The sequence below is a fragment of the Callorhinus ursinus genome, unplaced genomic scaffold (genome assembly GCF_003265705.2).
Source record: "Callorhinus ursinus isolate GAN/ISIS: 27379988/994484 unplaced genomic scaffold, GSC_fseal_2.0 scaffold11, whole genome shotgun sequence".
Taxonomy (NCBI): Eukaryota; Metazoa; Chordata; class Mammalia; order Carnivora; family Otariidae; genus Callorhinus; species Callorhinus ursinus.
Window position 1 is genome coordinate 23080634 of NW_027397073.1, and position 14894 is coordinate 23095527.

At 42.6% G+C, this 14894-nt stretch overlaps 1 protein-coding gene across 5 annotated transcripts; it reads right to left on the minus strand.

The window, feature by feature from the left end:
- Nucleotides 1-204: 204 nt before the first annotated feature.
- ELAC1 (elaC ribonuclease Z 1) lies at nt 205-13402 on the minus strand. 5 transcript variants are annotated; one of them, XM_025886784.2, is made up of 5 exons: nt 13313-13394; nt 10982-11127; nt 9335-9499; nt 2344-2811; nt 205-893 (listed from the first exon to the last, which is right to left on the minus strand). In XM_025886784.2, the coding sequence occupies exons 3-5, from the start codon at nt 9489-9491 to the stop codon at nt 427-429; spliced, it is 1092 nt and encodes a 363-aa protein (XP_025742569.1). In that variant the 5' UTR covers nt 9492-9499; nt 10982-11127; nt 13313-13394; the 3' UTR covers nt 205-426. The 5 variants fall into 5 exon arrangements, with proteins under 5 accessions (XP_025742569.1, XP_025742571.1, XP_025742568.1 ...); XM_025886786.2 differs by lacking the exon at nt 13313-13394 and adding an exon at nt 12799-13291; XM_025886783.2 differs by lacking the exon at nt 10982-11127 and having other exon boundaries at nt 13313-13402.
- Between the last annotated feature and the right edge of the window lie 1492 nt (nt 13403-14894).

Consider the following 14894-nt stretch of genomic DNA (forward strand, 5'->3'; position numbering starts at 1 on the left):
AGAGATTCAACAAACTGCTAAAACACCACTTTTAGCCAGGAAGGCTGAGCCTATGTACCTGCCAGCAACAGCAATAGAACGGGCAGAAGCAAGCCCAGGACTTTGTGGGGGTGCTGCCTTATATGTGAGGCAGCTGCCGCACAACAGAAAGTATACCTGAATAGTCTATCATTTTGTCAAATTTGGACTTTAAGAAGGATGCTGTTTTCTTTCTTTTTAAAATGATTTATTATCAAAAAGCTTGCTCCCTCTCACTGCTGAGTCAGTCCAGCAATGCAGCTCTATCCTGTTGAGGATTATTAGGACCCAAATAATCTTAGACCAAAACCACAACCACAACCACCACCACCACCACCACAACCAACTTGACTGTTGGTTCAGGAACATGTTCACAGACATGTGAGGATGCATTCTGGAACACTGGGTTCATTTCTTGATTGGAATGCCAATCACCATAAAGTCTTCTGCTAGAGTCACTTCTTGGAGATCTAACACCGATTCAGCTTGCTTTTTTAGTTCTACGATCCCATCTGTTTCTCCTTCTCTGGCCAAGGCAACCGGCTTGTACCTCTGACTGAAGTGAGTCAGAACTAGCCTCTTTGCTTGGCACAGCTTGGCAAATGCAGCTGCCATCTGTGGTGTGCTGTGGCCGTGCTCCTTTGCTTTGTCCATCTGACCATCATCTAGGGTTGCTTCATGGATCAACAGGTCTGCTTCAAAACACAGCTTCACTCCTCCATCACCTACAACCCCAGAACAGTCACCCAAAATGCAGATTTTTCTTCCAACAATAGGCTTTTTTAAGACATCTTGGGGAGAAATTGTAACTCCATTTTCCAGAACAACAGAAATTCCATTTTTCAGCTTCCCATAGGCAGGACCTGGTGGCACACCTAACGATGGAGGCAGATAACATAACATTATGGGACTGGAATTTATGACTTGTTAAGAGAGTCTAACAGCACAGCAAACGGAAAAGGCATCCAATTCTTTTCATAATAGTTATAAAGATTTTACTACTCATGGAAAGCTGGAATATTTATACATTTTTAAAAGTTCAGTGTTGGCTATTGATATTAGTGATGCCCTACTACTTAAAACATTTCCCAAGCACATGTGTCAGACGAGCTTTAAGCTTTTAAGTTCCACTAAGACTAAGACCTTCTCATAGTCAAGCTGCCAGCTTTGATTCTCTGCTGTGAATGGAGTAACAGTTTTTGAGACTGCTTTACTTAAGCTCATGTTTGAGTAAACTTAATGAGTCCATTTAAATAATAACAAAGTACCTACAGACTAACATAATAAAAAAATGGTTTGAGAGGATCATTTGGATCACAAGAGCAAGGAGCATTTCTGGCAATCATACATAATCAATCTTTGTAGGTTTGGTAAACCTTTTATTAATTACCTTATATTCATCTAGAACAACATGTGACCATCACTCTGAACAATATCTATAAACAAACACAATGTGTTCACTAATTCCAGCATGCGTCATTTTAAAGTTTCCCAATATAATTGTATTTCCACAGGCTTTTAGGTAAGAAAAATACCTTTGCCTAAGTCATTTCTCTTCATTATTTAGTATTTTGTTTTAGTCGGAGAAGAAGGAAGAGACTGCATAAAGAAACAAATACACAAAACACACCATCATGCTTTTGCAGGCTCTGCCATGGCCATGAAAAGGAAGGAGGCGATGCTGGGGATAGAAGGGACCTAGGCATTGCTCCGAGAGAGGTGAAGACCCCCTTGCGCACAACGGCCTGGCATGGAGGAGGCACAAAGCCTCAGGGCGGGCCCAAGTCTGTCTCTGCGTGCTGGCTCCCGCCCACGAGGAGTTTGAAACAGTTGAGGCGTGGTGTTCTGAACACCAAATTAACTTAATCAAGGTTGAATGAGTAGGCAAGGTTGATAAAGAAGGAAAACCCTGAAAGTAGCTGGTTGCAGTCGCATGGCTAAGAACTGTGACAAAAATTCTCAGAGCAAAGAGGTCACTGAAAACATACTTCAAAAGGAAGACATGAAAACATAAAAGCCTAGACCTAAGACAATCACCACCACCCTGCCAACCAAGATAGCTAGCTAAAAATATGGATCCAGGGAGCTGAAGAGAAAAGGATTCACATATATACTTGGGTTTTGGTCTGAATAGCATCTTTTGGCCCCACATATTTCCCTTAATAAAGAAACTTTAGGCAAGAGAAATGAGCGGAGAAAATGTCAGTTTTAGGCCTGGGACACAGGAAAGGAAGGTTATTATGATACTTCTAGCAGCCTCAGCTAACAACAGCTTAATTGATGAGGAGGAGGGAAAAACAAAACAAAACAAAAACCACCACTTACCGAGGTCTTTTAGTTTCTGTGCATTGAGTTTACCTGGGCGTTTCTTCTCCACAACTGAAAACCCAAAGGAGGGAATTCGGTGAAAGAGGCGAAATGCTTTTACAACAAACTGTTCATCATCAACCAGAAGGTATGAGTTTTCTTCTGAGTCTAAAAGGATAGTTCTTCCTTGTCCCTCTTTGGGATGGCTGTCTGTTTTATTCACGTGCATAAATTCTTTTAGTTCTTCTGTAGGACACTGATCTGCTGTAGGCACCAGCTCGTGGACCACATAGGGGAAGACCAACTCTGTGTGAGAGAGTTCCATGGTTCTCCAGATAAAGTCTCGAAGCCCAGCAGGGCCATAGATTTCAATAGGCTGTTTGGTGACCACAGAGCCACTCTGCAGGCTGATTGTGCAGAGGAGGCCAGGAAGGCCAAAGAAATGGTCTCCATGAAGATGTGTGATGAAGATCTTGGTAATTCTCCCTTTTGATTGAGGCAGAGAAATAAAATTGGGAATTTTTCCAGAAGTAAAAACCCATACAATGCTACTTAAAACATGTATAACAACTTACATAGAAAGCAGAAAAATGAATTTAGAGTTCTATTTATCACCATAAACTTATTTCTTTGTATTTTGCTACATGATTCTAGAAGCAAGAAAGACAGGCTTTATGGTTTTAATATGATAGAACTTTTTTCATAAAAGATCTTCAAATTACATAGTATTGCAGTTTTAAGAATATTTTCCACAGTATGGAGGTTCCTCAAAAAGTTGAAAATAGAGCTACCGTATGACCCAGCAATTACATTACTGGGTATTTACCCCAAAGATACAAATGTAGTGATCCGAAGGAGTACGTGCACCCCAATGTTTATAGCAGCAATGTCCACAATAGCCAAACTATGCAAAGAGCCAAGATGTCCATCGACAGATGAATGGATAAAGAAGATGTGGTATATATATACAATGGAATCTTATGCAGCCATCAAAAAACCTGAGATCTTGCCATTTGCAACAACGTGGATGGAACTAGAGGGTATTATGCTAAGCAAAATAAGTCAATCAGAGAAAGACATGTATCATATGATCTCACTGATATGAGGAATGTTTAATCTCAGGAAACAAACTGAGGGTTGCTGGAGTGGTGGGGGGTGGGAGGGATGGGGTGGCTGAGTGATAGACACTGGGGAGGGTATGTGCTATGGTGAGAGCTGTGAATTGTGCAAGACTGTTGAATCACAGATCTGTACCTTTGAAACAAATAATACATTATATGTTAAAAAAAAGAGAAGATAGTAGGAAGGGAAAAATGAAGGGGGGGAAATCGGAGGGGGAGACGAGCCATGAGAGACGATGGACTCTGAAAAACAAACTGAGGGTTCTAGAGGGGAGGGGGGTGGGGGGATGGGTTAGCCTGGTGATGGGTATTAAAGAGGGCACGTTCTGCGTGGAGCACTGGGTGTTATGCACAAACAATGAATCATGGAACAGTACATCAAAAACCAATGATGTAATGTATGGTGATTAACATAACATAATAAAATAAAATAAAATAAAAGAGTATTTTCCTACGTATCTTCTTGCTGAAATAAAGAAAAGAAAAGAAAAGAAAAAGGAAAAATAAGAAAGTGTACTAAAATAGTTCACTGAAACTAGATAGGCCTCAAACGTCAAAAGCATCTGACAGTTACAATGCCCTCTACTGCTTCCTCTGAGCATAACGAATATATACTTCCAGCAAAACAAATGTTCCCCTGGCTCCAACTTGACCAACACCTGAACCCCAAACTGCCATTTAAGGACTCCAGACCGGACAGAGATTAACTAACCAAGAAAGAGCCTGCCTGTCTGAGTGAGTTTGAAGGGGGAGGGGAAAAAGGAAGACGATGAGGCAGGAGGGAGAAAGAAGGCGGTGGGAGAGGACGGGGTGAAGAATCCAGAGGGGAGGTGGGCAACAGATGCTGGAATGTAGATCAGAGGGCAGACCCCCTATAGTGTTGTATAAAGGTATGTGGGCCCATACCTTCTTTCAGCGTGAGCTAACCCAATGTCTTTTTCAGTGCATATTGGCCTCGGTTGTAACTTGACTTAGCCATTGGTAAACTGAATTTATTGTTGGTATGTGGCAGGATGCCACATTAGCATTTTTCTGAGATTCACCAAGGCATTTCAAAAGTAACAATCACAATTAACACAATTTTAGTATAACTGAGGCTTCTGGTCCTCGCCTCAAGGACCACCTATTTCAAACATTTGATACCATAAAAGAATAGGTACAGTTTATTATTATCATAAAAGAATAGGAATAGTTTATTGTAAAGTGATTTGTCTAGTGACATCAAGGCAAAAGTATTCTCCAAGTAAGCCTTCCAGAGTTGATACACCAAACTCAGGCCCCGGTGGTAGGGAACCACAGATTGGGCAGAGGCTGATTTGAGATCTGGAGAATCCTGAAGCACTCTAGAAGTTTCCTCACTATGCTCCTTTTTGTTTTCTCTTTTTAGGCCTTGCTTTTACTGTCTTTTGACTTCTTGGAACCCTTTCATTCTCCCACCCTTCCTGCCGTCCGGGCTGCTGAGGCGCCCGTAAGTGTGACTTGAGGCCTCTGCAGACAGAACTATGATGGTTATTGAGTCATGACCTCACGCTGACCTTACAAATGCCAAGTCAGACGTGCTGGGCCCTCTCCCTATCTAGTGCACAACAAAGCCAACATTGAACACCAAGACAATCTGTGAGCCCAAAGCAAGTGAGACAACTAAAGTAAGTCAAAAATTGCTTCCCAGTTACCACAGTTTCAGGGAACACAAACATTTCATTTTTCAAGAAACTTGATTTTGGAGGGAGAAGGAATGGCAACCATAATGATCAAAGTTAGGAGATGCTATCACATGAAGAAAGCAGAGTACATGAATTCCCTTTCACTTGGGAATAAGAAAGTTTCCAGGGTCTACATCATCCACAGAGAAGTGGAATACCAAACATCCCCTAAGTGAGGATGCAGTTACATTTACTGCCGTAGGAAAATGTATGCAATATAACTGTTTAGTTGAAAAAAAAAGCAGGTTACACCTAGTATGATACCATTTATGCAAATTGTACACACACACAAATACATCTGTACCATTAACATATCTACAACTATAAAAACTTTACCTATAAGGTAATTTTACCTATAAGGGGAAATCAGGCTTTTCTTATGTTTCTGCTTTGTTTGAATTTTTACAATGAGCATGTATACTTTTTTTTTAAGTTTTTATTTATTTATTTAAGTAACCTCTATACCCAACGTGGGGCTCAAACTCACCACCCCAAGATCAAGAGTTATATGTTCCTCCAAGTGAGCCAGCCAGGTGCTCTGTATGTATACTTTTTATAATCATTTCACTACACTTTTGTAATACTTTTAATAATCATTTTTAAGGGAAGAAAAAGGCTTAAGCTCACTCTTTAAAATTATGGAAGAAATAGACATGACAAACCCATATTTGCTAATCAGATGCTTGCACATTAGGACCAAGGAAGCTTAAAGAAGTGTGTTTAGATAAATAAAAAGTACTTCCTTATAAAACTCATAAAATATTATTACCCCACGAGGAGTATAAGCTGAAAGGGTTTCAATGAATCAAATAATGATAGGTCCATACTGGGTTGAGAGTAATCCAGATGAATTGAGGCTACTCCATTCCAGTTTGAGACTGGGGACTTTTGAAATGCTAGATAATGTCATAGATAATGTTCTGTGATTACCATCTTACCCTCCTCTCTGAGGCCAGGAATTTTTTTAGCCAATAAGAATTTAGTAAACTAAAGGTTCCCTTAGGCTTTATTTTATGTATTCTTTGTGAGGCTTAGCTTTGCAATATGTTTACTTAAAACATATATAAAATAGCTATAAAATATTAGAGAAAAATATTATAGCAAATAGACATGAGGTGGTACTCACAGCCCCTGCCTCTTGATGTTCATGTCCCTCTACAATTCCTTCTTCTTCAGTGTGGGTGGGACCTGTGACTTTTCTAACCAGTCAAATATGGCACAGGGATACAGTGTGATTACATTATAAGATTCCATCTTGCTAGCAGGCTTACTCTTGAGTTTCTTTCTCCCTGGCTGGCAGTAAGGAATCAAGCTACCACTAAGCAAAACCCACATGATCAGGAACCAGAGGAGGCCTCTAGGAGCTGTGGCAGCCTTGGTCCTACAATTGTAAGGATTCTGCCAACAACCCGAGTGATCTCTGAAGCAGATTCTTCCCCATGTGAGCCTCTGATGAGATCTCAGCCCTGGCCACCAAACACAGATTGCAACCCAGTGAGACCCTGAAGCAGAGAACCCAGCCAACCTAGGCCCAAACATCCTGGCCCACAGAAACTATGAGATAATAAATGTAAATAAGATACGAAATTTATAATCTGTTATGCAGCACTGATAACTGATACAGGTATTAAATAACAAGTAAAGACTTATCCCCACACTTAACAGTTTCTTGTTTCTGTTTTAATCATCCCACCACCTCAATCCCTACTGTCTAAAATGTGAAATATTACAGCCTCCACTCTAGCCTGTTTGTCCCTAAGAGTTCTCATGAAAGGAATCCCTCTGTGATCCAAGCAAATGAAGCACAGTATCTGTCCTCACCTCAGGGTCTTAGGTTGAACTGTGTACACCTCAAGGTCATGAGTCCTAACTAATATGCATTAGTTCCTTCCTCCAAAGCTCTGTTCTTGACTTCCTATTTGGGTCTGGGACACCATAACTGTAACTTGCAGTCCTTCACTTCTTCACCTAGACATTCAATCAGTTACCACCCCCTGCTAGTTGTATAAGTATTTCTTAAATTGAGTCTCTCATCTTCATCCTTATGCCTACTTTCTGCTTCAGCAGACTCATCCCCTCTTCTCTTAGATGAATCCAACTGCCTTAAAACTGGTCTCTCCCAGGGCGCCTAGGTGGCTCAGTCCACTAAGCATCTGCCTTCAGCTCAGGTCCTGATCTCACGGTCCTGGGATCAAGCCCCGCATCGGGCTCCCCACTCAGCAGGGAGCCTGCTTCTTCCTCTCCCTCTGCTCCTCCTTGAAGCTTGTGCTCTCTCTCTCTATCTCAAATAAATAAAATCTTAAAAACACACAAAAACAACTGGTGTCTCCCAGGAGCACCTAGGTAACTCAGTTGGTTAAGCATCTGACTCTTAGTTTCGGCTCAGGTCATGATCTTAAGCCCCAAGTTGGGTTCCACACTCCGTGGGGAGTCTACCTGAGATTCTCAGTCTCCCTCTGCCCTGCCCCCTGCTCATTCTCTCTCTCTCTCAAATGAATAAATTAAAAAAAAAAACACAAAAACAAAAAAACAAAAAACAAAAAAATGGTCTCTCCCAGTGTATTTGCCATAGAAAAACTCTGTCCTAAAACACAAATCAGACCACGTCATTCCCCTGCTAAGAAACTTTTAATGGTTCCTTATTGCCAATAGAATAAAAAGGTCCAAATACCTTAGTAGACCATGGAGGACTTCATAGTCTGCCCTCACTTTTTCCCAGCATTTTTCTCGCTCATCTATCCTGGCCCACCACTCAATGATTTGGATGGTTCAATATTCCCTAAACATGTCACTTGTCTTCTGGAAATTCTATTACTTCTTGCTCACTTCATTGTCTGTTCCTTGAATGTCCATCCCTACTTTTCTCCCCGGAGAAACTTCTAATCATCTCTTAGATCCTAGCTCTACTGTGACCATTTCTGGGATGCTTTCTCTGAACACACAGCTAACGTCCTCCTCCTTGGTGCTCCAAAAGTATTTAGAAAGCAGTTCCACTGTTCTCTTTATCACATTACACTAGGTCTGTTTACATATCAGTTTCCACCACTAGAATAAGAGATCCTTGGATGCTAGAACTAACTTTATTTTAGTCATCAACGCCACACACTGTGATGAATCACAGGAATAATTTCAATAACTATCATGTATCAAGACCTAGTAAGTGAGGAACACATACTAAGTGCTGAACACCTTATTCATGCATCAACTGAAGAGGTATTTATTAGGCATCTACTAGGTATATATATGATCCTCGAGTTTACTTTATCTTACAGGGAAATACACAGTAAACACAGAAACAACTATTTAAATAACAATTTTAGATACTGATGCTAGGAAATCAATAAAAATAGCACAAAGAAGCAGAATGCCTGGGATGAACAAGGAATTACTTAACCCCAGAGGTTCAGGGAAAGCCTCTGAGAAGATGGTATTTGAACTAAGATTTAACTGAGAGACAACCGTACAGAGAAGGGATTATTATATATAATGCTTATAACATCTCTCCTAAGTTGAGCTTTTATCTTCATTTTCAAGATGAGGAAAATAAAGCTTAAGTTCGTTGATCTGCGAAGGCCACAAGCCAAGACACAACTGGGACTGCAACCCAGGCTGGTCTGACTCTGGGCCAAGGCTTTGCACTGCTGTACTCCTTGGCCTGGTGGAGTACTCTGGGGGGCCTTTGCTCACACCATTGCCTCTAGCTGGCATGCTTATCTTCTCCCCAGCCCAGCGAATCCCTCCTCCTCCTTCAACAACTCACAGGTCACCTTCTTTGAGATACCTCCCTGATAATCCCAAATGAAAAAGAACATCTCACTCTCCTGAACATCTATTGTTCTTTGTATCCTCTTGTGATACTTACAACTACCTCCTGGTGGAAATAAGTATGTATGCTGCTCCTTTGCTTCTGGAGTATCCATGTAATATGCCTCACGTATCTCACTCCATCCTCCACCCCCCAAGCTTATATAAATCCTTGCTCTCAACCTTTATAGGAAGAACAAAAACTAAAGAAGTAAAATACAGTGGGTGTGGCCGGATGCCTCAGGGCCTTCCAAATCTTGCCAGGGCTCTAGCACTGAGGTGGGATACAACTGTCAGGGCTGTTTCTGAGCAAAGGGCCCTAGGAGAGCCAAGACAATGAATAAGAAATAGTCTTAATGAGATAGCCGAATGCACACTAACCTGCTTTAAGCTGGCTTTTCATAAGCTGTGTCTGAGTCCCCTCCCCACAGTCAAAGAGCCAGCACTCGCCCTCACACCGAAGGACCAGAGCAGAGGCACCCCGGGTTGGGGATGGGTATGCTGCACCCGTACCCAGAAATGTCACATCCATAGACATCTTCCACCCTGCAATGAAAAGATCATCCAGGGATTATTACACATCACTGCTCAAAATCACCAAAACCACATTCTTGTGAGATTTACTGTTATTTACATTATCTATAAATATTACTTATATTCAGGAGACAGAATTCTTGTTCTCTAATAGTTTTCCAAAGAAATACCAAGTAAGATTTCAGTAACTCTTAGTGAGTTAAAACCACAAGTTACCAAACTTTGTATGACTGCTCACACACACAAAAACAAACAAGTTAAAAAACTGCAAAATCCAGTCAACTAAAAACTATTGTTGAATCTCAACTATCTGATATTCTGGAAAAGGTAAAACTATGGAGATGGTAAAAATACCAATGGTTGACAGTGGTTTGGGGAGAAGGAGGGAAGGATGAATAGGTGAAGCACAGGGGAGGTACACTTGTTACTAGTGGTGGAGGTATATATTACTTTTATGTTTTGGGAGAGTAAGCTGGCAATATATATTACCAATAATAATGATACTGCTAATAACAACACATTTTAACCCAGCAACCCCATGTTTTGGACTCTACCCTACAGAAATAAAGGACCTATATACAATGATGTTTCTGGTGGTACTTTTAAGGTGGCTAAAATTTGGAAGCAATCTGAATATATTTCAATAGGGAAATGATTGAATATTTTATTGTACATTCATTCCATGAACTATTAATTCTGCAGTTAAGTCAGGTCTGTAAATGTTGTCCTGGAGGGATGACGAGAAAAGTTATAGATGGCTATGGCATGATCTCATTTTTACAATGCCCTGAACCTCTGCATTTACATAAGACAGAGATCTGCGTCAAAGGATACACACCATATTGTTAATATTGGTTATCTCAGGGGTGATTAAAATGGTGATGGTAGGGAGTGGTTTCCTTTTAAATCTCCGGATTGGTTTTGGTTGCAATGAACAGTATTTGACGTCTTTATTTTTTTAAGATTTTATTTATTTATTTGACAGAGAGACACAGTGAGAGAGGGAACACAAGCAGCGGGAGTGGGAGAGGGAGAAGCAGGCTTCCTGCAGAGCAGGATGCGGGGCTCAATCCCAGGACCCTGGGATCACGACCTGAGCCCAAGGCAGACGCTTAACGACTGAGCCACCCAGGCGCCCCTTATTTTATTTTTTAAAATATTTTATTTATTTCTTTGACAGAGAGAGACACAGCGAGAGAGGGAAGGGGAGTGGGAGAGGGAGAAGCAGGCTTCCCGCTGAGCAGGGAGCCCGATGCGGGGCTCAATCCCAGGACCCTGGGATCATGACCTGAGTGAAAGGCAGACGCTTAACGACTGAGCCACCCAGGTGCCCTGATGTCTTTATTTTAAATGTATTTTATACTTAATTTATTTAATATTATTTAAAAGAAATGTGTCATAAGGCTGAACGTACTTTTTTAACTACGTATCACCTAATCTTTCTTACCATTTGAAGATACAGTCAGCCCTCCCACCCCCTCGCCCCCCACACACCTCACACTCACAGATGGTACATCGCTCCAACCCATGCACAGGATTTAGGTAATTGCTAGTGTCCCTTCCATGTGTTATGCCACACTTTCACTTCCAAGATCAAGCCTTCCTCTGATAATTAGGTAATTTAATTTGCAGAGGCTTTCCTGTTGGGATTGCAGTTTGCAACAGAGGTGAGAATAATAGAATGTAGAAAGTTAAACATTTTAAAAGCTAATAAATGCAGAAGGAATAATAAAATATAATCACTTTGCAATCCTTAACAAATAATGGATCTAGGCCACTGGTACGGAACCCTGGAGCATATCAGAATCACCCGGAGAGCTTTTAAACCTTATCAATAATTGGGCTTCATCACAGAACAATTAAAAAGGAAATTCTGCAAGTAAGACATGCATTTTAGTATTAAAAAAAAAAAAATTCTTCCCCTGTGATTCTAACGTGCAGTCAGGTTTGAGAATCACTTGGTGAAAGGCTAATGGAGAACTACAAAGGACAGATCAGGCTGACCTGAATTCACTAGTCAAGTAGTCAGTCTTAAAAAAAATTTTTTATTATGAAAAATTTCAAACACAAAAGTAGAGAGATTAGTGTAATGCATTACCATATAACCACCACCGAGCTTCAACAATTATCAACTCATGGGCAATCTTGTTTGGTCTATATCCTGCACCCATTATCCAAGAATACTTGATAAGTGGTATTTGGTACTTCCATCAGGAAGCACAGGCTACTGGCTGTCTCTCTTTCTGATGTTAACAGCCACTAATGTTCATTGCCAGGATTCACTATTTCATTAGAGGTTGCCAAAAGGTGATATTCTCTCATGCCTCTGAAGTTATTAGCTGGCATCCTTCTGTAAATCCTCAATTAGTTACCCTGCAGTGCAATCTGTACAGAAAAGGTCCATTGACCAATCTTAACACCACAAAGAGAAACAAGATCTTATCTAACTCCTGGTATGTTGCAGTACGAAGTACACAATAACCCTATGAGGTTTTCTTGCCAAAAAGTAGAACCTGAATCTGAAAAAAACTGTAACCTAAACACCAGTTTATTAAAGGACACCACAGGGGTGGAAGGAGCAAAATCCAGTATGTAGGAAACTTTACAGAACAAATGAACAGTTTTTTTTTTTTTAACAAGTAAAATACAAGGGAAAAAAATCGAGAAGCCATAAGGAGATTAAATGAAGTAGAAAAGGCGTGAACCAAACGTGGCATGTGTAGTTTGTCTGGACCTCAATTTGGACAAACTGAAAAAGAATTGGGAGACAAGGAGACAATTGGGGAAACGTAAACGCTGACTGGATAAATGATAACATGAAATGCTTATTAAATTGATAATGGCTTTGTTTTAAAAAGGAGTTACTGTTTTATAAACATAAACAAGTATTTTGCAGATAAAATGGTACATTCAGATTTGCTTTCAAATAATCCAGTGAGGTGAGGGTTAACAGATGAAACAAGATTGATCTTATTCTCCTATGTTTGCAAGTTTCCATAATAAAAAGTTTAAAAATGAGCCAAATAATCAAAACCCTTCCAAGAGGTCGGGAAGGAATCAGAAATTAATGTATTTAATCAATGGTTCATGTTTTGTGACATGCACCATTCGAGGCACCAAGAATTAAAAGTAACCAGACCAGATTTGGTCCCGGTATTGTTGAACATAAAACCAGCCGCTTGCTTTCTCATGGCTATGATCCACCCTGGATCAAGTGCACATTCCGGTCGAGAGCAGAGCACAGGACCACATACTGTCACCTGACACTCCCCGGGACAGTGGTTCTCGTCCCGGCTGCACATCACAATCACCTGGTGACTCTGGGGACTCAGCATCTGGAAGGCTTCCCAGATGACTCTAAAGGCGGCCAGGTTGAGAACCAGTTTCCACACAGGCAGCGCCAACCCTGCCATCACCCCGTGGTGCAGGGAGGGCGGATACTGCCTTCCTCCATTTTAGAGATGAAAGAACCGTGGCCCAGGAAGAGACAAATGGAGAGGCCAAGGCCGAGTCAGGGCCAGAGGCCAGGTCTCCGACCACCTGCGAGCCCAGGCTCTCCCCCAAGTCAATGTCTGTCTCCCGAAGGAGGGCTGGGCGGCGGCAGGGGCGCGGGGCGACTGGGGGCTCCCGCCTCGGGGTCGGGGGTAGACAAGGCGCGTCCTCGCTCGCCGGCGCTCCCCGGGCCTGGGTCCTCCAAGCCGGGCCCGGCCCGCGGGTCCGGAGGAAGCCTGCCCGCCCGCGCGGCTCGGCCTACACGGCGGACGCGGAGCAGGCGGCGGCGCAGACCCTGGCCCGCCCCTCTCTGGCGCGCCCTGTCCCACTCACCCACTCCCCGAGGCCCGCGGCAGGAGCCGAGGGAGGCGCAGGCCCGCAGCAAGGCCCAGCCGTCCACCGGGCGGCGCCGGCGCGGGCGGAAGTGCGCCGCGGGCTGTGACCGCCTGTGGCCGCTCTAGGACGCGCCGGAGGTCCGCGCTCGGTGGTGCCCGGCCGGGCCGGCCTGGTGGGCTCGGCGCTGACTGCAGGCGCATTCTTGGTCCCCACTGGTTCCCCGTCCGCCTTCACTCGCCCGCACAATTCTCTGGGTGAGGTGGTAGTGGTCACTTGTGAGGACCAGAGCCCCCAAAGGGGAAACGTTTACTGTTCTGCTTTTTGTTTTTCCGTGTAATGTTTTCCAGCGTGCTCCTCGAAGAGTGTTGTCCCCGATACTTTGTTCCTGCATATGTTTGTGTATTTTCTAGTCTTTCGCTGGGATGAATCTTTCTGTCTCTTAATCACTAAATCTAAACGTTTAAGTCAGCGATGCTGTAAGAAAAAGCGATGTGCCTTTGAATCAGAGTTCATAGCAGCATTACTATAGATCCCGAGTCTCCGTTCTATTCCACTTTATTTAGGGATAGGCTGGAATATCCGCTTTCACACAAGCACTGCAGGTATGTTCTCTTTGGGCACAGCATAGCCTGCTGGACGCACGAGTGAAAAGCCCGGGCCTGCTTTGTGCAGAAACTACACGTGGTGATTACCACCAAGACAAAAAACTCGGTTTAAATTCCAACTTAAAAAAAAAAAAAAAGGGTATTTCAAGCTCCTATGCAGTGCCAAATGGCACTGATTTTTGCTCGACATACTTGAGGTAGTCAAAGTATCCAGCAGCTTCATAACAGGAATAGAGGTGCTGTGCCTGTGGGGTCTTTGAAACCGCCAGAAGAGAAGGATCAAGAACCATTTTGCCCCACCCCATTTGCTTTGCCCAATAGACCATTACATATTTTACTTTTTGGCCTCTTCAAAGCCTTAATTCAAGTATTAATTGAGCTCTAGCTTTGTGGATCGTATTATTTTTGAGGCCGAAAGAATTTTTTAAGTATGATACGGCCCCTGGTTTTAGAAGCGTGCCCTGAGGCTGGAAAAGTATGTATTGGGAAGCCACCAACTAACAATATGAGGGAACAAATGAGAAGACAAAATGAGTGATAAAAATCTGGAAAAAGGGAGATTAGTGGATATGCAGTTAGTTAAAAAGTGGGGCTTGAGCTGGGTCTGGGTCTGGAAGGATGATCGAGACTTGGATGGGTGTTGGATTGGGGGATGGGTGCTGCCCAAATGGAATGATAAATTGGATTGGGTCACGTGGGGTCTGGCTTGGTCAAGTATTAAACACCAGAACTCGAACGTGATTTATCTTGACACTTGCTTGGCTCAGAAGCGCCCAGGGAGACATACGTCATTCCACATCTAGGTCTTGGTCACAACTGAGCTAGGATAGGGGTTGTCCACAGCAGTACTCTCCACAGACTCATCCATTCTGGAGCTATCTGCCTACCCAGCAAGGCTTCCTACAACTCCTCTTCTCAGGGTTGTTATATCTTCAGAGAATCATGGATAGAACTTTTTGTTTATTTTTGAAACT